Source organism: Talpa occidentalis, unplaced genomic scaffold (assembly GCF_014898055.3).
Source record: "Talpa occidentalis isolate TD23 unplaced genomic scaffold, MPIMG_talOcc4v2.1 talOcc4.13, whole genome shotgun sequence".
NCBI lineage: Eukaryota > Metazoa > Chordata > Mammalia > Eulipotyphla > Talpidae > Talpa > Talpa occidentalis.
Window position 1 is genome coordinate 96,908,355 of NW_023601322.1, and position 22,221 is coordinate 96,930,575.

The 22,221-nt window shown below is 39.3% G+C and overlaps 1 protein-coding gene across 1 annotated transcript in view; it reads left to right on the forward strand.

Annotated features, from left to right (window-relative positions):
• The window catches only part of COL25A1 (collagen type XXV alpha 1 chain), a 358,553-nt gene that overhangs the window by 328,468 nt on the left and 7,864 nt on the right, over positions 1–22,221 (forward strand). The window contains exons 23-31 of the mRNA XM_054694567.1: positions 1,380–1,424; positions 3,586–3,630; positions 5,818–5,898; positions 6,716–6,778; positions 7,333–7,383; positions 9,911–9,937; positions 13,297–13,377; positions 15,889–15,924; positions 17,479–17,532. Of these exons, the coding sequence (XP_054550542.1) occupies positions 1,380–1,424; positions 3,586–3,630; positions 5,818–5,898; positions 6,716–6,778; positions 7,333–7,383; positions 9,911–9,937; positions 13,297–13,377; positions 15,889–15,924; positions 17,479–17,532 (483 nt within the window). The remainder of the gene's footprint in view (positions 1–1,379; positions 1,425–3,585; positions 3,631–5,817; positions 5,899–6,715; positions 6,779–7,332; positions 7,384–9,910; positions 9,938–13,296; positions 13,378–15,888; positions 15,925–17,478; positions 17,533–22,221) is intronic.

Consider the following 22,221-nt stretch of genomic DNA (forward strand, 5'->3'; position numbering starts at 1 on the left):
ATAAGGGACCAGGAAAAAGAATAACTATAAGAAAGTGAAAATCAAAATCAACAAACAGCTATGAACCAGAGACACTCTATGGAGGGTGGGGTTCGGGGAGGGGAGGGATTGGGGTCAAAATAAGGGGGTCGCAATTGTATGGGGAATATAAAAATAAAATTTATAATAAAAAAAAAAGGAAAACATTGACACCAAATGATTCATCGTTAGGGAGCCCATGCTGGAAATACATAGATTGAGAGAATATATTTTGTTACAGTACTCCAGCTTTGCACTAGGAAATCAGATGAGTCCCTGCCCACCCCTATCCTTAGTTATGGCACCGACACAAAAGCCAATTCCAGTGCTACAAACGACAGACTAGATGAAAAAAAAAATTATTTATACAATTGAGTATTTCAGCTTAATTGAAGTGCTCAAGCACAGAGACCTTTGAATAGCAGCATTGTTCAGCTCACAATTACCCGACAGTCTTAGAGTATAAGGTTTTTAGTGCACGTTTTTTTACAAATGAGGTGAATGAAATTTTGACGTTTTCATTTTCTTCTAAAAATCCATAGATTTGTTAAAAATAAAATTCTAAAAACCAGCTTTCAGTCTTTGCAGTTACATTCATTTGAACATAGGATCTGTTCGCACCATCCCGTCAATTCTTATAAGACACCAGACTTGCCAAAACATAGTTGAAGTTAATTATTTCAGAAATGTATTATGTATTACTGGGCACACAAAATAGGTAACTCTATCTTTGTCGATGCATTTTCCCAACAGAGGATCACCACCCTAACTGTCACGGTAACTCCTACTGCATGATTTCTGTGATTTGTGACATGTCAATGCATGCTGTCATAATGGTACTAATGTAACAATTACGTTGATGTGCTATGTGATTTCATATTTTCTTATATTAATAACTTTTTACAATACCTGCACCAGTTGAACAACTTTACTTAGTTAAAAAAAAAAAAGACAACAAAGAAGTTGTTATTTTTCTGAAAAATCATTGGCTTTATCTTCCTAGTACAGCTTTGTTCTTATGTGTTTGGGAAACTGAACCCTTGGTGTAAAAGGGGAGAATAATTTAAAATTGCAGGTTAAATATTGGTAGGCTATTTCATGCTGAGGAGATAAATGTGGGACATGGCAGCAATTTTATATTGGCTGAACAAATCAACTCCCAAGTACCTTCAGAATTGTTTAAATGTTTGTATTTTTGCATATAACCAGGAAGTTTTTATAATTCTGTAACTGGTGAAATTTATCCTCAGTGGAAATCCGTATTGGAGAATGTTCAATCATGATATAAATCTGGGCGGTGTGTAGTGCATTGTAGTACCTGTAGTTGCTACTTTTTAAAACACTGTCTTTTCTGGATTTAGGGTCCCCCTGGACCACCCGGACCTCAAGGACTACAGGGGCCAAAGGTTACTGGTTTATTTTACTTGTTACCATTTTACTATTTTCCACATTTGGTGCAGGAAAGTCCAAATTAAGTGTGTATTACTGAAAAATCAACTTTTCAAAATCTACAGAAGCTGAAAACAGCAAGATTAATCTAAGAAAGCTAAAGTCTAGGCTGAAGTGAGAGAAATTAAGGTGGGGAGAAAGGAGAATTAAAAAAGAAGGGAGAAAAATGGGAATGACATCAGAGGGAGGACATTTAGAAAAAAAACAAAATTAAATAAGGCGAAAGCAAGTTTCACAGAAAGTATAACTGTTAAGAAACACCAAATGTGGTGAAAAAAAGAAAAAGATACAAATAGAGGAAGATTAAAAGAAAAGTTACTGATGCTAAAAACTATTCTTCCCTGCAACTCATGTATAATAAAAAAAACAAGGGACGCTTTAGCCTGATGCATTCACCAATGACAAGGAATCAATTTAGTCATTTTTTATAGCACAGCCTATTGTATATGCCTTTAAATATCATCTAATGAAGCATGCCAACTGCAAGCAATAGAACCCTAGAACTTGATTATTTCCAAAATCTCCAAAATCTGCTGGTGGTGTTAACTTTATCCCTTCAAACTGAGGCTTAGTAATTCGAACACATTTGATCAATTAACACATGGCCAGTGACTGGCTTTCAAAAGTGAGTTACATGTGTTGAAATGTGACATTCGTCATTGGATTTTTGTAGGAGATTCAAGTAGTTTCGAAACTCATCTTTTGTTTATGCTTCTCAAGGCAGTTTATTTGCTAAGTCTGACACACGCACATGCACACGCACACACATGCATGAACATCAGCTTTTGTTCTCTTTCAAAATACTTAAAAAAACCAAAGCCAGCTCATGGAAGCAGTTGTTTTTCTACTACAAAAGAGAATATAAAATATTACTGACTTGCTTGCCTAAGTCACATATATAGAAAGAAAGTAGACCCTAATCTCAAACAGATTAATATATGACTTTAATGTCAGGCTTGGGACTTTAACTGTTTCTCTGCCACATTCTGGGACCTGGAAGATATACCAGAAAAACCATGGTTGACATACCCTTCACTCCCAGTGAGCGAGCCGGCCTAGACCTTTGTTCTTTACCACATAGGTGAGCAGGAATAGATGACCTCGAAGGATACCTGTGTGTTGCCCATTCCTCTGTGTAGCATCAACCCAGGGTTCATTCCTCACTTACTTTCCTCACTTGGCTACATCTCCGGAACCCAAATTGTCCCCAGTGCTAAATGTGAACCTCCTTCCCTATCACCTTCCGAAGCTTCTTATTGTCCCTTACAACCCAAAGACCTATAGAAGCTCCAAAGGGATCCATCCTTCACCCAAAGAGGTTAAAAACCACCACCTACCCAAGAAAGATAATCATTAAACCTATACCCCATTGTTTTATAATCCAATTGCTACTCATTTCTTAGTTTAAGTATTCAATAAATAATTTTTAAGCCCTACTCTGTGATGAGGACTAATCTCTAGTAAAAAAAAATTAGCAAAAATAAGGAGCTTCAAAAATAATAAATCATAATATGAATAGTAAATCTTAGTTCATTCCTAGCAAAGGGTAAGAAACTGAATTGATCCAAAAGTAATTTTATGAAGGTTAAGATATTTGATTTATTATGTCCTTCAGTGAGGTTTATTGGAAAATAGAACATTCAAAATTATTGTGAATGGTGCCAGTTAAAATATTGCAAATTTATAGGGTTTTGCAGTTTATTCTTTCTTAACTGTCATGTTTTTGCTTAATTTTCTCAAGTTGAAGAATAAGAGAAACTATACAGATTTTATGTAAAGAGAAAAATATTAGCTGACTGCGGCCTAGAGGATGCCAGTAATGTTGTGTTCTGATCCCATGGTCTCTACCAGTTTTCTGTCGCTGTTTTGTTTTATTCTGTTTGGTTAGCTTATATCTCATATGGGGAAAAAATAAAACACTGCATCTTAGCTACCTAATCTTCAAGGAAGTGTTATTTAACTTAGTTTAGGTATGTGGTATGATAGAATAAAGTATTCTGGGGTTATGATGCATTTGATAAAGTTAAGTTGTCCTATTATCAACTAGCATCATTTTTATTTTGTGGGCTGTGTCCTGGCTGATGAGTGGAGACTAGCCATTACTTTTTATCTTAACAGGGAGAACCAGGATCTCCAGGAATCCCAGGAGCGGATGGAGAGCAGGTAATTTTCAAAGATACATATAGTCTTTGAAAGCATCATTATGATCACTGTGTTTATTACAATTTGGAAGCCAAAAGGCACCAGCCTTCATATGTGATATCCTCCCTCATTTATCACCATCTGTTCTAGAAACTACATTAACTCCTAAAGCAATTGACTTTAGATTAGATACTAGTTTTCTCGGAGAAACATACAAGCTATCCAATACTTAGAATTTGCTTTCATACTCCTCATTGGTTGTCTGTGACACTTCTATGACTTTCTCATAGATTTGTAAGGTCATTACCATAAGAATAGCCTCATTTTTCATGAAGTGCAAACAATTCAAGATTAAAATCAGTGGCCATAATTTCCACAAAATTAGATATTTTTTGCATGGATTATTTTGACAATGTTTTCTTTTCCCAAATAAAGACTGTATCTAATTTTCTTGATTATTAGACAAGACAGAAATTAACACTTGTAGCTTTACAGGTTATGACCACAGTTCCAAAGACTTCCCCTAAAACAGAAGTTGGCAAGCTTTTCTGTAAAAGACCAGGTAGTAAATATTTGGGCTTTGCAGGCCACATGTGATCTCAGGCACATCCTCTTCTTTTAACACCCCTTAAAATATATATAAAAAAAATTCAGCCTATACAAAAACAATCTCTGGGCTAACTTTGGCCATAAGCTATGGTTTGCTCATCATCCCTAAAAGACTGTAACCTGGAGAATGTGGACAATGTTCAGATTTTAGAATCAAATCACAAGTATTAGTTTGAAGATACAGTATTTGAGTTTGGGGGACTCCCATTATTTACTCAAGAAATGGCTAAAATCAGGAAGATTGTAAAAAATCAAGGAAATTCTTGATACAATCAGTGAAATACACTCCTCAATATAGTATTATGTAGGAAAAATAAGTTTTAAGAGAAGACATTTTAATGTCTGAGTTGTATGTTGAAATCCTATAATGTTACATTAAATAAACATGTGGGACTTATAAAAGATACTTTAGATGATGTGCTATGTCAGAGATCACTTTAAAATTTATGAATAAATTTAGAATTTATCATATTACCTTTCCCACCTTTAGTCATTACTAATAATTTTCCATGTGTTATGACATATGTGGTCCCTACATATTCAGGACCTGGAGTTTTTTCTGTGTGCCTTTCAAAGACTTCCTTTGCTACTCAGTCCAGAAAGTGGGCTATCCTATGGCTTTCCATTGCCAGAGTCCTAAAACCAACCAAGTCTGCTTAACCAGTAAGATCCATCCTTCCACCAGGCACCTGCCCACCCCTGCACCTGGTGGGTGTTTCTGAATGATCTCTTAAAAATAGGCATAAGGAACCAGAAAAAGAACCATTCCTGTGTCTATGTGATTTTTAGTACAGGAAAGATAAAAGGTCAGTGCATCCTGGCGCCCTTCCTGTGCACAGTCCTCTCTCTGAGAAACAGGTCACCTGACCACATTGCAGTGAGGGTCATTGGATGGAGAATGCTTTCCATGTAAACTAACTTCAGTTATTAGTATCACAAGATTCAGATTTGTTGACATTCAAAATATACATTTATCTGTTCCCTCACTGTAAAGGGAGCAGGGAAAGAACACACTGTGCCATTTAGTAGAGAAGCTATTGGAACAGAATAAGAACTCTGAAAAAGTTGGAGTATTTGAAAGCACTGATTGAGTATTTAGTGTGCAGTAAACGGCTTATTTATCCATGACTGGACCGTTGAAGAGTGATGGTGATTAGAACTTTTGCCTGCTTTAAAGAGGGTAGCGTGTATAGTGGGTGGGAATGGGAGAAATTTATTGGGATTTTTGTTATTATAACAAAGCCCTGGTTCAACATGTATCTTGTAATGTTGAGAATTAGGTCCATGAAATTGTTTTCAGGACTGGTGATCAAGAATTAGATACACAATGTAGAGAAATGCTGGCAACATCCCAACTCATGTTTTTCATCTTTTAAAGGGCCTTCAGTAATAGAAGGCAGTCCCTTTAATTACACGGGGCAATAATATTGATTCCAGGGGAAAGGCTGCTGTAAGAATGTTGCTCTAAGATAACTAAGAACAGAAATCAATCATTTCAGATTGGACCCACCTACTGACAAAGCTGATCTGGAATTCTGTTTTCTCTAGGATGTAACTAAGGGTCAGTGTAATTCTTATGTGCAAACATATCATTTGCAGGGACTCAAAGGCTCAAAGGGAGACACGGGTGACCCAGGAATGCCTGGAGAAAAAGGAGGGATTGGACTTCCTGGATTACCGGTATGTTTGTACTTTTGATGATGTGTTCATAGTAAGATAAATTAATAGAATTATATTATTAACGGAAGTCTCATCTAGTGGCTCGTATAATATCTTTATATTTAAATATCGTGGGTATTACTGGTAATTCTACTAACACGGGGCACTGAAACAAATTTTAAAGCATCTAACCAAATTATAAAATAATGTTTCCTGAATTATTTTCTCTAGAAAGTAGGAAAAGAAATAGAGTTAGTCATTTTGACTTGGTGCACATAAGGTAGTGGTAACTGACCATTTAAAAATAAACTGCAATAAAAAGGAAAACCAAGAAATATAAAGCAATCTAAAAAATTAGTTACCTGAAAATTGTTATCTTTATGCATGTGATACTATGGGAAAGTGCTTCTACGGTTTTCTCTAAAAATTTGTACTGAGAACATGGAGGAGGGAATATAAAAACATGTTGGGGGAGAAGTACAATCCTTCATTGCCACAGATCTTCTTTAAAACAAAGACATGTGTGTGACATTTGTCAGTGAAAACAAGGATACAAAACTAACTTTGCTATTGAAATTGAGCTCCGTCCTTAAAAAAATTTGTAATATTTGTAATCTGGTATAACAGTGCCGCTTAACCAACCCAACCTCATTTTTATTTGCTTTATATTTTATTTCACTTATCACCCTCAATCCTAAGGATTTGGTGTGCTTCCTATTTGAGGCCAAATGACAGGATCAATTCTTGCAGGGTATTATGAAAATTTCAAGAGGCTGGTAGGTTTGGTGAGAAAGCTCAGTTGTCTCTTACACTCAACACTCTCTCTGGTCTTTCGCAGGGTGCCAATGGGATAAAGGGAGAAAAGGGAGACTCAGGACTCCCAGGTCCTCAGGGTCCTTCCGTAAGTTCTCAAAAATCTCAGAGACAGGCTCATTGTCTACCTAGTCCCAACGGTACCAGATGGCTTGTCCACCTTTCAAAGATGGCGCCCATCTTGGCTTGTCAAGCTGTAGAATGAAAAGCTGTTGGCCGTGTACCACTTGAGACTATGCATCTCAGAAGTCTGAGCCCAGGCAGTTTGCAGAGGACAAACCCTGTGTAAAAAATCAGAGATTTTCCCATCATGCTCGTGGGTTGAGCCCTGTGGTTGCTTAGTGAAATATCTGAGTGTTTAACAGTGGTTGTGGCCTTATGATATGTCTAGGTCATCAGTGACTTCCTTGTCTTTTAACCTACTTTTTATTTATTCTGGCTTTTGTAGAACAACTGTAGTTTCTTAGTTGTTCTGTTCTCATGAAAGAATTTCTAAACCTAGAAAATCAAAGGCATTAGTTCTTCCATATCCTCCTTCCTGTGCAACTAGTAATGGCCTTACCAGAACTCAGCACACAATTCAAGCCAAAATGCCTCATGTAAATGAAGTAACCAAGTCTGTGTTTATTTTTGGACCAACAGATCATAGGTCCACCAGGCCCACCAGGTCCCCATGGCCCACCAGGCCCTATGGTAAGTCTCCTCTCCAGATGGGGTCATTTATTTATGAGTGCGCTGCTAGAGAAAATATGAACTCATTCCTCAAAACAGCCGGCATGAGTTTTGTCCTCTCCATGGGATGGGCCAAAAATACGATGTGCTTTGACATGTACAGACTTTACACTGTTGTCCTTCATTCCCAACAACATGTCTACAGGGAAGAAAAAGAGCAGTTTTGTGATAGGAGAATTGAATAAAGATAGATCCATCTGGCAAGCTTTACTCCATTCTCATGGCATGAAAATCAGAAAATCATATTCAGGGCCTCCCTGGTAGCACAGTGGGTTGAGCACAATACTGTGAAGCTGTCTGCAGCTTCTACAATGCGGATTCAATTCCCGGCTGGCCAGGGAGCTACCCACATGTTGTCGCAGACCTCTCCTGTCTCACCTGCTGCTCCCTTGGCAGTGCTTTCAGTCCATCTGCCTGTTCTGCTCCCCACTCTATCTATGGTGAATCCTCTCACCCTCCCACACCTCTGGCCTGTCCCCCTGCTCTTGTATAAATAAATCTTTTTTAAAAAATCATTTTCACCAAGCAGGTTCTAGGCCATCAGTAGCAAAAGAAGATGGATGATTGTCAGAAACATTTATGAATGTTTCTGACCAACTTTGAGGATTGAGATCTGTCACTAAATGTTTACTAATTCTAAATATTATAAAATCATTCTAGTATAACATGATAACAATTGAAGCTCACTTGCACAGAGAACACTGTTGGAGCTTTGTCTTTTCACTTTTGTGGCACTGGGTTGGCTTAGTATTTACTGTCGGTATCCTCCAGGGGCCAAGGAGATAGTGACTATGCCTGCGTAGAACTTAGGTCCAGAGTGGGGGGGCACCATGAGCCCAGTGAGGTTCTCCAAATGGACATCCACTGACAGCTGTGTCAAGGGCTTCAAAGGCTTTTGACTGGTGCAAGATGGAATCAGCCAGGCAGGCTAAGGTGTAAGGTGTCTCAGTTATCCACACACACATCATTAGTCCTATGGGTTAAATGCACTGTGGGTCTGTCCTCTTATGTTCTAACAGAGAGCATGAAATGATCAGACCCAAGCACAGGATAATCACAAACCTCTTACTAGCTGCCCGTCCTGTTTCATGCCCCAAACAATAATAATTAATCTTATTTTCTTAAAATGAAAGTGTTTATTAAGAATTAAACAAATGATATGCTTGGCCTTTCCACTTCAGTTAGAAGATTAAAGTAGAAAATGCTGCATCTTGTTCATATCATAAAATTAATTAGTTGAAAGGAATTTTAAACCATTAGTAAAATGAGATAAGAAATTGGTAAAGAAACAGTCATTTCCTAAAAATGTTTACCCACCATTTATCTGAAGGGAAAATATTATTCCCATGTAGATACATGTAACAAATCTCTATGCACTGCTTGATAAACAAGAACTATTTCCTACTGCTGTGTGAGTTCCCTGGTGGAAATTTAAATATTCCTCTCTCCAAATTGTTTTTTTTTTTTAATCACTTGAAAGATTTAAAGCCTGCAATAACCTTTAGATAATTTAGGTTGGTAAATTAGTCTCTATATTTAGGACCTGGGCCTCCTTCCTGGTTCATGCCTGTGTTATGATTTCCTTCCAGTGGTAAACAGTTGTTACAAGAGCTGCAAAGAACTCATCTTTGTAAAAATAAATGTATTACAAATAATAATGCTTAGCTTTTCTGTGTTAGAATCCTTAGTCTTCAATCAATTGAGCTCCAAACTTGACATCACCTCTGCCTATCCTGCCCCCTTTAGATTCTTCAACACCTTGGTCTGGAGTGGTTAATAATAGGGAAAAAAGTCCTCTCTGCACTGAAACTAACAGTCTGGGATTTTTTTTTAAAGATTTATTTATACAAGAACTGGGGTACAGGCCAGATGTGCGGGAGGGTGAGATGATTCACCAGAGACAGAGCAGGGAACAGAACAGACTGATGAAATACACTGCTGAGGGGAGCAGCAGGCAAGACAGGAGAGGTCTGCTGCACCATGTGGGTATCTCCCCAGCCAGCCAGGATTGAACCGGCACTACAGAGGCTGCAGACAACTTCACAGCACTGCATTCAACTGCCTGTGCCACCAGGGGAGGCCCAAGTCTGGGATTTTTGTGGGCAAATTTCTAACCTACCTCTATTCCACATAAACTCATGGAGTATGTCTCATATTCCACCTAGATTTAAAAAAAAATGGCAATTTGAGAATACAATGAGTGTGGGTTCACAATACTTTTGTGTGTTTCTTCCATATAACCCTGGTGATCCCTTCCTCTTTCTAATGGGTATTTAGAAGAAAAGATTTCTATAAATGAATGTCCTACTCCAGAGCAATCCAAGAGCTGGGAGGATCTTTCAGTAGGTATTAACATCCATGGGTCTTCCACTAGCCATAGCTGAGTCGAGAAGATTCTTGTTTTATATCTCTTTTGCTACTTTATATAATATTCTACTGGGAACCAGGGACTCAATTCTTAATTAAAAACTGTGTTTTTCATTTTCAGGGACCCCATGGACTTCCTGGACCAAAGGTAATGCACCAAATCCCTTGATTATTTGATTTCTGTTTCCTTGTTAATCACAGAGAAGCATGGCGGAAGCATGTCTGTCCTGTCTTATTTATTTGTCAAGTAACATTGATAAACTTTAAGCCTTTAAGCACCCAGGTGTTTAAATCTCACCACACAGAATGACTTATAACAAATTTAAGTGCTATCACCTGGAGGTGAATTACCCTCATTGTACCTTTTCTTTGTCACTACATAAGCTTCTTAAGTTACTTGTAATAATAAATATACCGAACGTCCACCACTTAGAAATGAATCTACTGAGGTTCTCAGACTAGTCCAGATGCCCTTTCTTCTTGCTATATTAGTACTGCATCTCAGTGCTTAGCCCATCCTGTATCTTTATCTTGTACCCCGCAACAGTCATCATCTGTGATGGGAAGGGCTGCCCCCAGGGAGTTATACTGATATGACCTCACCACCAGGTACTCTGTGCTCCTGTTTAAGAAGAGAACAGTGGAGAACAGCCCCTCCTTGTCAGAACTGGTGCAGCCTGTGTTGTGAAGATGGTCACCACCTGCCCTTTGCCTTTGTGCAGACCTCAAGGACTTCTAGACTATTTAATGAACCCTGAAAATCCAACTTCTTCTTCTCAGGGTGTATAGAAGACAGATGTCCATGTCCCTTTTTCAGCTTTGCCACTGAAAGACTGTGTCACTTATTTAGCCTCTCTTACCCTTTATTTACTCAACTGGGTAACTTACCCCATAGCATTGTGAGGATTAAATGAGTTGTGATTATAAAGCACTTAGCAAAAATATCTGGGGCATTTATCGACAGACCCCCACCAATAAATATTATTGTTATTTTGTGTTTAACACTTTGTTCTTGACAGAACTGTTTAGCCGCTCCTCAAGGCAGCTTGAGAGAGGGCTCTAGGACCTTGAAATCTCAGCAGTAGGGAATTGGTATCTTTAAAGTAGGGGACACATAAATTAAATGCTGGTACTAAGAACAGAAAGCCCACCCTGTGATCCTCCCTGTGTTAGGGAGGCAGAGGAATAGGTCTGAATCTGGAAATCTGAGGTTTGTTTTTGTGATTAGGCAGATGACTCATTCAAGCATAGAAGGTCATGCCCCTTTATTCTTTATACTTTATTCTTCTTGGGTAATACTTTGCCTTATTCTTCTTGGAATAAGGGCAGTGAATGATGGTGTATCAGAAGCATGGGTTATAGTCTGGGGTAAGAACTTGCTTTGGGGTCAGAAGAGAGCCATGTCTGTTCATATGTGGTCTTGGCACTGTTTCTCTTCTCTGGGTCTCTTTTCCCCACTGGACTAAATCATCATTTTCTTGCTTGGCTTCTCCTTGGATTTTAAGGCAGTACAAAAAAATCAGCTGAATCATTAAGAACCAAGCCATCACCACCCAGATTGAGTTCTTAATTCCATGAGTGATTCTGAGGTCCCATCACCATTAGAGCAGAAGATCCTTTTGATACTGAAATGCAATGATTTGTTTGCCTACACTAGGCTTCAATTCTTACTGAAGTCACAGATTTCAGAGAATTATAAAGTTGCCAAGACCTCACAGATTACCTATGCTAGGTTCTTGATTTTACAGATGATAAATTACATACCCAGGAAATTTAAGTTATCTACCTTAAATCACACTGCTAATTGAATGACAGACCTGGTACTGGAACTTAGGTCTAGTAAATTGGATGTGATCGCTATAAACTCAGCTTCTCAGTGAGTCCTGCTCTTATTAATGCTTGCTTTCTTACCAAACAGTTCTAGAGCTCCCAGGCTGCCCTGCCTATTCATCCTCTCAAGAACGCCTCTGGATGTCCACATGCACGCAGAGCTACCAGGCTCCAGTCTAGACCAGCTAATGGAAGTTGACCATTGAGCCTTGGCCTTAATCTCTCCTTAGCACTCACTCTGCCAGCATACTGATTTGGGATTGGGATTTCCTCTCATGGCAGCACTACAGAGGCCCCAAATCCCCCAACCACCAGGTCATGCCAAGGAGTACATTACTTTGTGACCCCTTGAAAGGTGAAGCCAGATAGATGATAGCCAGATAGATAGATAGATAGATAGATAGATAGATAGATAGATAGATAGATAAACAGACAGACAGGCAGGCAGACAGACAGACAGATATAGATAGGTAGGTAGAGAGATGATAGATAGAGAGAAATGACAGGTAGGTAGGTAGGTGAGTGGGTAGATATATACATACACAGACAGACAGGCAGATAGGCAGACAGCATGGCTTGGTTCATGAGTCCAGTGCACTGTTTCCCAAAATCTCCTGATGAGAAGAATCACCTCAGAGGTCTCTTAAAAATACCCTTTTTGTGCTACTCTGGTCTAGGTGGGCCCTGACCTCTGTTTAACAAGCACCACGTTGATTTTTGTCATCAGGCAAGTAAGGGAAAGACCACCTGGATTAATCCTATCTTCTGCCTGTGAGCACAATATCTCTCCCTCCAATCCCCATCCCACAAAACTCTAAGACTCGTGAGTCTGAAACCACCTCCCTTTCACTACTCTTTCAAGATTTGCTTGACATCAATGTCTGTACTTAAAAGCTGAAGGGTTAACAGTGGAAAACTCCATCTCTAACAAGCTGCTACCGCTAGGAAGTAGGGGGACGTATTGTTTGCTTTTTAAAAAAATGGAGTCAAGAAGATTTACAGCTTACCATGACATTTTACAGTGTCACCTTAGGTTCAATCTGTATCTCCTTTCTACTAATGTTAGGGAAACAGACAGTTAATAAAACTGCATTGGAACTCTTTGATCTTCACAGTCCCTTCTGGGATTGGCTGTTTGTGATTCACTCCATTGATTAATCCATGCAGAGACCTGCTCTGGCTGTGAGGACTAGTTAAGTGGCAGTACTTCAGACATCAGCTGCTGCACTGTTGGCTCGTCCCCCTGGGCAAAATGCTTAAAGGCTTAAAACGTCTCTTTGTGAACCTGTCCTGCGTATTCCAGTTTCCCATTGCAGCAGAGAGGGGTCATCCGCGAACACCCCCAACATTCTTCTGTCTGATTGTCTTCTTTGGCCAGGTTTGCACAATGCCACCTCCCACCCACTTTCTGAGCTAGAACTCAAACCTCAGAAACTCAGGCAGACATCTTTGGATTGTCTGTAATGAGCACAATTTCTCGGGAGTTTTGCTCCCCAGAATGTCATTTAATTGTCCGTTTCTGTTTATTGATTTAAAAAAAAATTTAAATTGATTTCTAAACTGATGCAAGACCCATCTAGCCGACTCTGCTGGCCCTGAAACTGGAATCTGCAACCATTTCAGAGACTGCAAACACCCATGATAGCAACCAAAATTGGCATTTGCTTTTGCATTTAGGGTGAACCAGGGTTAAATGGTGTTAAAGGATTGAAGGGTGACCCAGGTCAAAAGGGTGACAGAGGACCCCTTGGTCTTCCAGTAAGTAAAGACACTTTCCATTTCAGTGCCAATCTCAGCCTTTTCTTTCTGCCCTAAGTAACATTTCTGGCTTACTCAGTCTCTCTCTTACTGTGGAGATTTCTATAATCAGAAATACTAAGATTCGAGAGCAGATCTCATAATCCCAGTTTTGCTCAATTTGGCTTTCTCTGATGTCTGCTCTGTGGCCGAGAAAGACCCCTGCCAAACAGCGTCCTTGGCCACTTTCTGCAGTCACCTGCACGCCAACCTCCCTCCTGCGGCCCCAGACTCATCTCCTCTTCCAGAGCCTTGTCGCAATTATTTCATTTCTCCCAAATGCTTTTCATAATTCAGTTCAGTTTAACAGTCCTCCTTCGGTGGTTTATTTATTGTCCTTCAATACCCAAAATGGAAACCCTCCATTGGGGAGGTGTGCAGCTGGCCACTGAAAGTGGCACGAGGCCGGTGGCACGAGGCCGGTGGCAGCTCCTAACATCCATCAGCCCAGCGCTGCGTGCGGTCTGTTTGGGAGTGCCCGCCCTGAGGTTCTCCTGCAGTAATGGACAGCATGGGGAAATATGTTGCCACAGCTTAAAGATTTTTATTTTTATTTCTAGTATTAATATTAACTGCTATATTTTAATGAAAGGAACATTTTCAACATTCATGTACTTTATGCCAGTGTTTTTTTCTACAATCAAAAAGAGATTTTTTAAAAAGTGATTACTGAAAAGGAAGCTCTCATTCTCAAGCTTTTTAAATGCTGCTTATTTAGCAAATGTAAATAAAAGTCATTAAAGAGCATTTTAGATTCTGATTAAAATATGACAATATTGGGACTAAAAAACAATTCTTATGACTGATTTACACAGTAAAAAAACAGGTGGTGACCACTTATTTTTCTCATAGATACTGTGCTTTGAGTATTAAACTATTCCACTTGACAGTCACTGCCTCCCATAGGTCAGACACATAGGAGATGCTCAGTATGTCTTTCTTTATTGAGTAAATGAAATAAGGTCACATCTCACCAATTAAGTCAGTGACACCCAGGCATAAAGCCTCAATAATCTATGTGAGTCACTGATTCACATTCCAGGTAAATAAAATGTATTGTACTATCAGTGCAAAAATGTAACCACCTCCCTATTTATTTTTAAATGTTTAGTAATCAGATTCTGAAGAAAGTATCAAAAGACAAAAGGAAATTTGCATTTCTATTTTATTTGAGCCCTCAATCTGACTCTTAAAAGTTTGTCCTAATTTCAGATGTAGGGCTAGTGGTTATTTTTATGGAGCCAAGTGCTCTATACCAGCTAGTGTTAGTCAAATAGCAATGGCAATTTTGAATATTTTTCATCATCGCTAACTAAAGGTGTATTTTGCTGGTGGAGTATGACTCCCAATTGGATTTTATAGAATTGTAAAATAAAGAGTGAAAGCCACACAGAATAGACATGGGTTAGCATCATTGGGAGACTTTACAGCTGGAATGGATCTTTTTCTTCGATTTTAAATTTTTAACTACATCTGAAGTATAACATGAGGTGACAGCTCTGCCCCTTGTCAACAGGACTTATAAGGCTAGGCACATCTCTCTTAAATACTCTTGAATCTACTCAGTGTTTGTAATGAACTATAAATTAATATTTGTAAAAGTCATGTCAAAGAAGTAATCGTGTTTGTTCTTGAAACAAGCATTGAAAATTCACATCATTTTATACCCTAGAGTTCAAGGTAAAAAAAAGAGAGAGAGAGAGAGAGAGAGAGAGAGAGAAAGTATGCATTCCCTGATAACAACATTAGATTTTTAAAGCATTTCCCATGCAGACTTTAATGCAAAGATTATTTGAAGTGAATTGAGGTACACTTTAGTTTGGGACAGTTATTTTGCTTTCAAAAGTTTTCTTCCTATTTCCTGTTCCTAGAAGTCCCTCTAGTGGTGAGTAATGTGAACACTTAACAACCCAGAACACTGCAAAATGAATGGTGTTCACATAAAATCCTGAGACCTCCTGGAATGTTAAAATTGTGCATTTGTTATCCATAAAATCTACTTTAACAAATAAAACTAGAGCTTTCCTTCACCTCTGAAATCTAACCTTGATTGATTATCATAATGAGCCCTTTCTTGGGAGATTGACCATTATTTCTTTCCTTCAAAACCTGAAGAAATATACTGTAACTAATACAGGCTTAAAAAAATGAATTTCATATGCAAATTTATCACCCTGACTGTTACTGAAAACTTCTTTAAGGCCCAGTTTCGAAACCTTGGTAGCTTGATTTCTGTATAAGTATTTGTCAAACAAAAATGGCATGAAAATGCCAGCATCTCTGGGGTGTTTATTGTCATGTGTTTTGTTTTTTTTAACTAACAATTTGTAGCGATGTGATATTCATCCCAGAACCCTGTGACTGCCTATTCTGTTGTTTGAAGTGTTGCATTTGTTCATCGGTACCTCATACTAATCTCTGTTCTTGTCATTCGTGTGACCCACCAACCCTGCTACCCACCCCATCACACAGGGTGCATCTGGCTTAGACGGGAAGCCAGGATCCCGGGTGAGTCCCTTCCTCGACTTGCTCCCACATGTTTTGCAACTCTGGATTTTGTACCTCAGTACTGACCCTCTGGCCCCATTACGCTCCTCAGTTGAGAGGTGCATTGGCCTGGAAAGAAAGGGGAATTAGGACAAAGATGGTGGCAGGAAAGGGAAAAGTGAACGGAGCTGGGCTGCAAACTCAGCACATCTTTCTGAAGCCAGGATTCCCATGTGGATGACTAGCTAGGTGGGAAGAATGACCAGTCTGATGACTTCACTGTCTTAGACTCCAAGACAAATTTTTCCACAACCCAAGCACATTCCCTGTAATTTCATGAGAAGAGGCCACCTGAGGGGACTGAAATGATATGAATTTATTTTAACTTGCTTTCCTTTTTATGGTTGTGTCCATCTTTGAAATGTCACTTCTCCCTTGAAACTAACTTCCAAATCTCTGTTCATCCAAATGACTGTCTGTCTTCTGTCATTTTGTCTCTTTTCTTTGGCTCGTAACAGCTCCATCTCTTAAATTTCAGCTGACACCTTCTAATTTAGATGTCTTCTGAAGATAAATATTAAGTTCAGTCAGCCAGAGAAAGATCAGTTAAGATGATAGGAATTCACCAGTAGTGAGTTAAGTGTAAAATGCTGAATTTTAGCAATAGGCTCTACTCAATAGAACAAGTAAGGATAGTAGAACACAAATAAGAATTCTCTAAAAATTGTCCTGAAATAGTTCCTGTGTTTACAAATCTATAACAAATTCTCTGTAAATGTAAGCATTTCTTGAAAATGAGCAAATGTATTTAAACTCCTTGCTACATTTGAAAAATTCGAAAAGAAATTCTCAGCTCTTCAATTCTAAAAACCTGCTTCAGGCAGTCATCGTTTTCACTGGACCTTAGTGTTCCCATATTCTTTCAGATATCCCCTCCTCTGCCACTGAAATCCGAAGCCTGAAGCAGGGAGCCAGAGGGCAACTATGATTAAATCAGCCGCTGCCTGGCCCTGTTAGCCTGGTGACTTCAGCCACCACACAGAACCTGTCAGAACAAACTCCTTTCTTCCCAGTCCTCAGCTGCTCCCAACAGAACCAAGGAAAGTTTGGTCTGAACAGTTAAACACTATTCTCACTCACTTAGTATTTTTTTCCACTTATATAACAGTCCAAGCCTCATAAGCAGCTGAAAACAAGACTTCAGAGAGCCTGGTGGGGTGGAGGATGGACATAGAAAAGAAGTGATAGGAAGAAAAAACAATTACGTTTTCCTTCTTAAGATTATAAGGCAAAGTGAAGATGTTCCATTCTGGCAGGGAGGAAATATGTAATCTTGTGTGATAGCTTCTGTGTGTGTGCTTTCGAGGCCTGCGCTGACATAATTCCTGCCTTCTGCTGAGTTCCTTGGGAACCACTGGCCTGAGAATCACATAGAAAGCGAGCTCTCTGAAGGGAGATGTGCTGCTTGCTGACATTCTGAGGTGCTAGGAAAAGTCCAGGGTGAGTTGTAACTGCCTTTCTGGCAGCCCTTGGGAACGTGACTCATATTGTCTTATTTTCATGTCTTTTTTTTAGGGTACAGATGGCCCTATGGGACCCCATGGCCCTGCAGGTCCCAAAGGAGAAAGAGTAAGTCATTCCTGAATGGATTAAGCTGTGGCCTAAGGAAATCCCAGCGTGTGGCTATTCCATCCTATTTAAAATCAAACTAAACTGTTCATTTCCCAGATGAAATAGGGGTTATCTAATAGTCAATGAAAATGGCCCCCATCTTGACTTCTATTCTCATCCTAACCCTGAGAGAGCACAAGAGGAGAGTATTTACACAGAATAGGGCTGCCTTAATCAAAACAACGCACATGCTTACAGTTTGGACAAATAGCTCAGACCCTTCTTTCTCAACCCATACGGAAGACATTTTCATCTGGCTTTAATCCAGAAAGTTGAAGTCAACGGGGCTAAAATTTCCATGACTACATATTCAGGTTGATAATCTTCTACATAAAGCTACTGTATTCATTCAGGGTAAGTTATAACTTTTTTTTTTAAAAGGAAATTACAAAACCTAAATATTCTCCACACGGTTATACACACTCTCCCCCCACCTCCTTTTTTTTTTTTTCAAAGCGTAAGAATAGCCTGTCTTTCTTTAACCATAAGGAAATAATTTCAGTGAATTATAAAACAAAACCTTTCACTAACCTCTCTATTGCTAGGCCATGTTTCCCTATTCTTGGGGAAAAAAGACATTCAGAGTGGAAGATAAATATCTGACACACAGAAAATGTACCTCAGCACCAACAGCTGCTCATCTGCCTGGAACTCTTTTACCTCTTTCTCTGGCTTTCTGTCACTTTTTCTTTTCCTAAACTTGGAAAACTCAGAAGTGGTTGTGGGTGTCTACATGGAATTGTGACAACTTCACTGCACTCCAGGATGGGATGACATGCAGTAACCCAGGGGTACAGATGTCAGGCACGGGAATGGTCCATTGTGAGGTTTTGTGGTCTTTCAAAACTAGAGATTTTCATCAGTCTGGGGTAATTGGTGTAAAATAGAGGCCATGAGTGGTTTCTTTGGAAAGCATTCCAAGTCCATCATTCTGGGTCCTGCAGAGTGAGCTCATTCATTCAGTATGTGTGTCCCAAATGTCATCATGTACAAAGAACACAGACTCCTAGTGCAAATGGCAACATCTCCCCATTTGTGCAATGTATTTTATGCAAGTTTGCTCCAGTAAATTGAATATCATTATTGTCAGTTCAGCATCTTAGAAGCTTTTATTGATAGCTAGATGTATACTCAATTCTGCAAAGAAAGCAGCTGTTTCTCTTGGTTTATAAGAGTTTGCAATCTGGTTGAAGAGAAAAGCAAAAGCATCTGCAAGAAATAACCAGAGAATAAGGCAAAGTGAATACAAACACTACAGGCCTTACTTGTAATAATGAGGAAGGTTGTCTCTCTCAAAGAATGTTCTAGAAAGAGGTGATTCCTAAAGGAATAAATCATCAGCCTCAGCCATTGTTTTATTTCTAAGATCAGACCAATGCCTTACGAAGATCGCCTTAAAAGCTGCTGCGGGTGCACCCAAGCGTCATATCAAGAAATCCAGTACGTGCCTAAAAATGGAGCAGCCAATCTCCAGCCTTTTGGCAGAATGCCCCAGGGCTCAAGAGGGTTTACCGTTTGGTAAATCAGCTGCTACTTCCGATAGCTCCACAGTGTCACAAGAGTATCAGGTCTCAGCGCTGGGACGGAATTAACCAGGAGAGCAAATGAAATCACTAAGAATTTTTTAAGGCATAGTTGGAGTCAGATGGCATGTGGTGTTGAGTGCTGCTCTTGTATTTACTCAGCACGTCAGCCAGCTAGCCACCCCAGGTCATGTGTCCATGCTCTTCAAGTGCCCCTCACCCAAAGTGCCCAACGGGAGTGCGATTCTCTAGTTAATTGATAGAGACACTGTCTGGACTCTCTTGAAAGAGTTTCCAGTGTAAAGAGGTAGGGAGCAGGAAAGGGGCCCTTCTAGAATAAGCCCTCAGACTAGACCTGCAAATTAAAGAGCCTGGTTGAAATTAGACCAGCCAGAGAGGAAGTAGGCATTTGACGGACAATGTGATTCAGGCAATGTAACCCCCAAGAGAGTTAGCAATCCACCTTCAGGTATCTCAGGGTCTGCCATCTGCCGATCGCTGCATCTGATCGTTTACTTCTTAAGAACATGGTAGAGTGTCAAGTTTGAAAGGCTCAAAAGTCCTTTTGGAGTTATTTCATCCAGACATAGAAGTTGCATATCCAAAGCCTCGTGTTAACATTGCATACCAAAACATTTTCAGTCTGGGGCCATTAGGATGCTTTTGGTTCAAAGAGACAGAACCCCAGCTCAAAATGACTAAAATAATTTATAGTTTTTGTAACCAAGTATTTAGAGGAGGGACTCTAAGCTTTGCTTCTGCACCCATTCCATGAGTTGGCTTTGTGTCTGACTACCTCCAGCTGCTAGCAGCAGTTCCAAGCCTCCCCTCCCAGGATGCAGCTCCCTCCGGCTTCCCTTCCTTAGCGAAGAGGAAACCTTCCCCAGAGCTTCCCAGCTGAGACCTCTGACTCCTTATCACCCAGAACTTGGTCATAGATGTGTTCCTGAGGCCGTCACCAGCCAGGGAAACGGAGTTGTCCTTTTTAACTTAAAGCAATCACTGAGGTGTACAGCTTTACAAAAGGAGTTCAACAAATGTTTTAGTGACCATTTAATTCAAATAAGCCATGGTATGTTCATTTAAAAAAAATGAATCTGAGTTAATCAGAGGAGGGAGATAGTAACCATGGAGAGTTTTCAGACTAGACCTAGATTACATAGATTCTTCTTTTAAGCCACAACTTCACTACACACACACACAGGCACTCACACCACCACCACCATCATTTAGAAAATTATAACTAACACTGCCAGGTCAAACTGAGAACAATTTACTTGGAATTAATGTTCTTTCAATTGTCAATCCCTTTTCATTAAAAGCAAGACTTTTCATTGTATAATAATAATGATCACTACTATTTATGGCTCATACTGTTTTGCAACATATAATTTCACATTTTATAATAACACTTAATCCTCAGAAAAATAAAACTCTGGCATAGAAAGGCTGAGAAAGTTTCTCATGGCCACACAGCCAGAAAATGGGAGGCATGAATTTCAAATTTAAATCAGTTTCATTTTAAAGCCTGAACACTGAATGCAGTTGCTGCTCTGTCTGTAATAAACATAAAGTAAAAATAAATAAAAATTCAAGAAATTGTTATCATTTGTTTTCAGTACTCTGCCCATACTTTATGTGCTTGTAGGGGAAGCTAATTAGGAAGCTTGTAGGAATGCTAATTAGCACCAACCCCTTCCGCTTAGTTAAAGGAAAAGGCTAATAGTGAATAGAAATTTGCTCACATGGAATCTGGAATGTGGGAACGCACATCCCTATACTAAATCAGCTCACATTTATCAGCAGAACTTGGCGTTTTACCCATGAAAAGAGATCACTAACCTTTAAACTTCTTCACGGCTATGATAAAAGAAGGTGACATTTCCGTTTGGCCACTGATAAATCTCACCTCTTCTCCTGGTGTTTTCTTGCTGAATGCTGAGCACACTTTAATTTTGGAGACAGCAGCTGTCTGAATGCAGGACTTCTTTCTTTATCATCACTATTATTTCATATTCATAAGTCACCTCCAGTTACACTCAGTGTTTAAAGACAATCCTTTAAACCCAAGCAAGCTATAAAAGTGAAGAAATAATAAGTGAGAATTGGAAGAAAAAGGAACTCTGATGGTTGGAGTGGACAACGGATAAGTGAATAAAGACTATGTGGCATATATTTCACAATGGAATACTACTAAGCCATAAAAAAGATGAATGCTTGTTGTAGATGGACTTTGAGGGGATTATGTTAAGTGAAGTAAGTCAGAAGGAGAAAGACAGATAGGGTTTCACTCGTGGAATATAAAAGGAAAGAAAGCAATCTATTAAAATAGTTTTTAATTTTTCCTTTCAGAAAGAAAGCAGAACTCATACCTGGTGTTGATATGACTTGATTCATTCATTACACAAACATTTACTGACATGCCAGACAATGTTCTAAGCTATGGGGTTGCACAGGGAACAAATTCAGAGGCCTTGGCACCCTAACATGCATGTTCCTGTGAGGGGCTCATTGGGAACAGTGGTTTATAACGTGTGTGTCCCTGTAAGAGCCATGAAGTAAACACAACTTTTTTGCTAACAAAAGACATTTGATAGAAGAGGAAGAATGCATTTCAGTCTGACCTTGTAAAAAAATATAGCAACTTAAAAAATTAGTGACAGATAAATATTTCACACTAATGCCAAAGAAACCCTCAGAATCCAGTGTAGCCTTCTGCATAGGCAAATCCTTTCCCACAAACGGGGAACTGCACTTCCTCCCATCTCTCCAAGATGCGTGTCTGCTGGGTATCGCTGGCAGTCACCCCGTAGGACCTGACTCATTGGCATTTGATATAATGGTACTTCAACCAGAGGCTTTTTTTTTTTTAAGTAACATTGCATTATAACGTTACCTGAGTTGGTGTGCATCATTGAGAGTCCACATGTGTACATGCATGTAGATGTTAAGGTCATTAATAAAAGTCCAAATCTATCCTTCATCATGCCACTGACACATGTTTTCCAGTTACCCCACCCCTACTCCCTTCCCTTCTGGAAACTGCTCATTGGTCTTCTATTCCAAAAGTTTATTTTTGTTTATTTAGTTCATCTGTTTTCCTTACATACCACATATCAGTGAT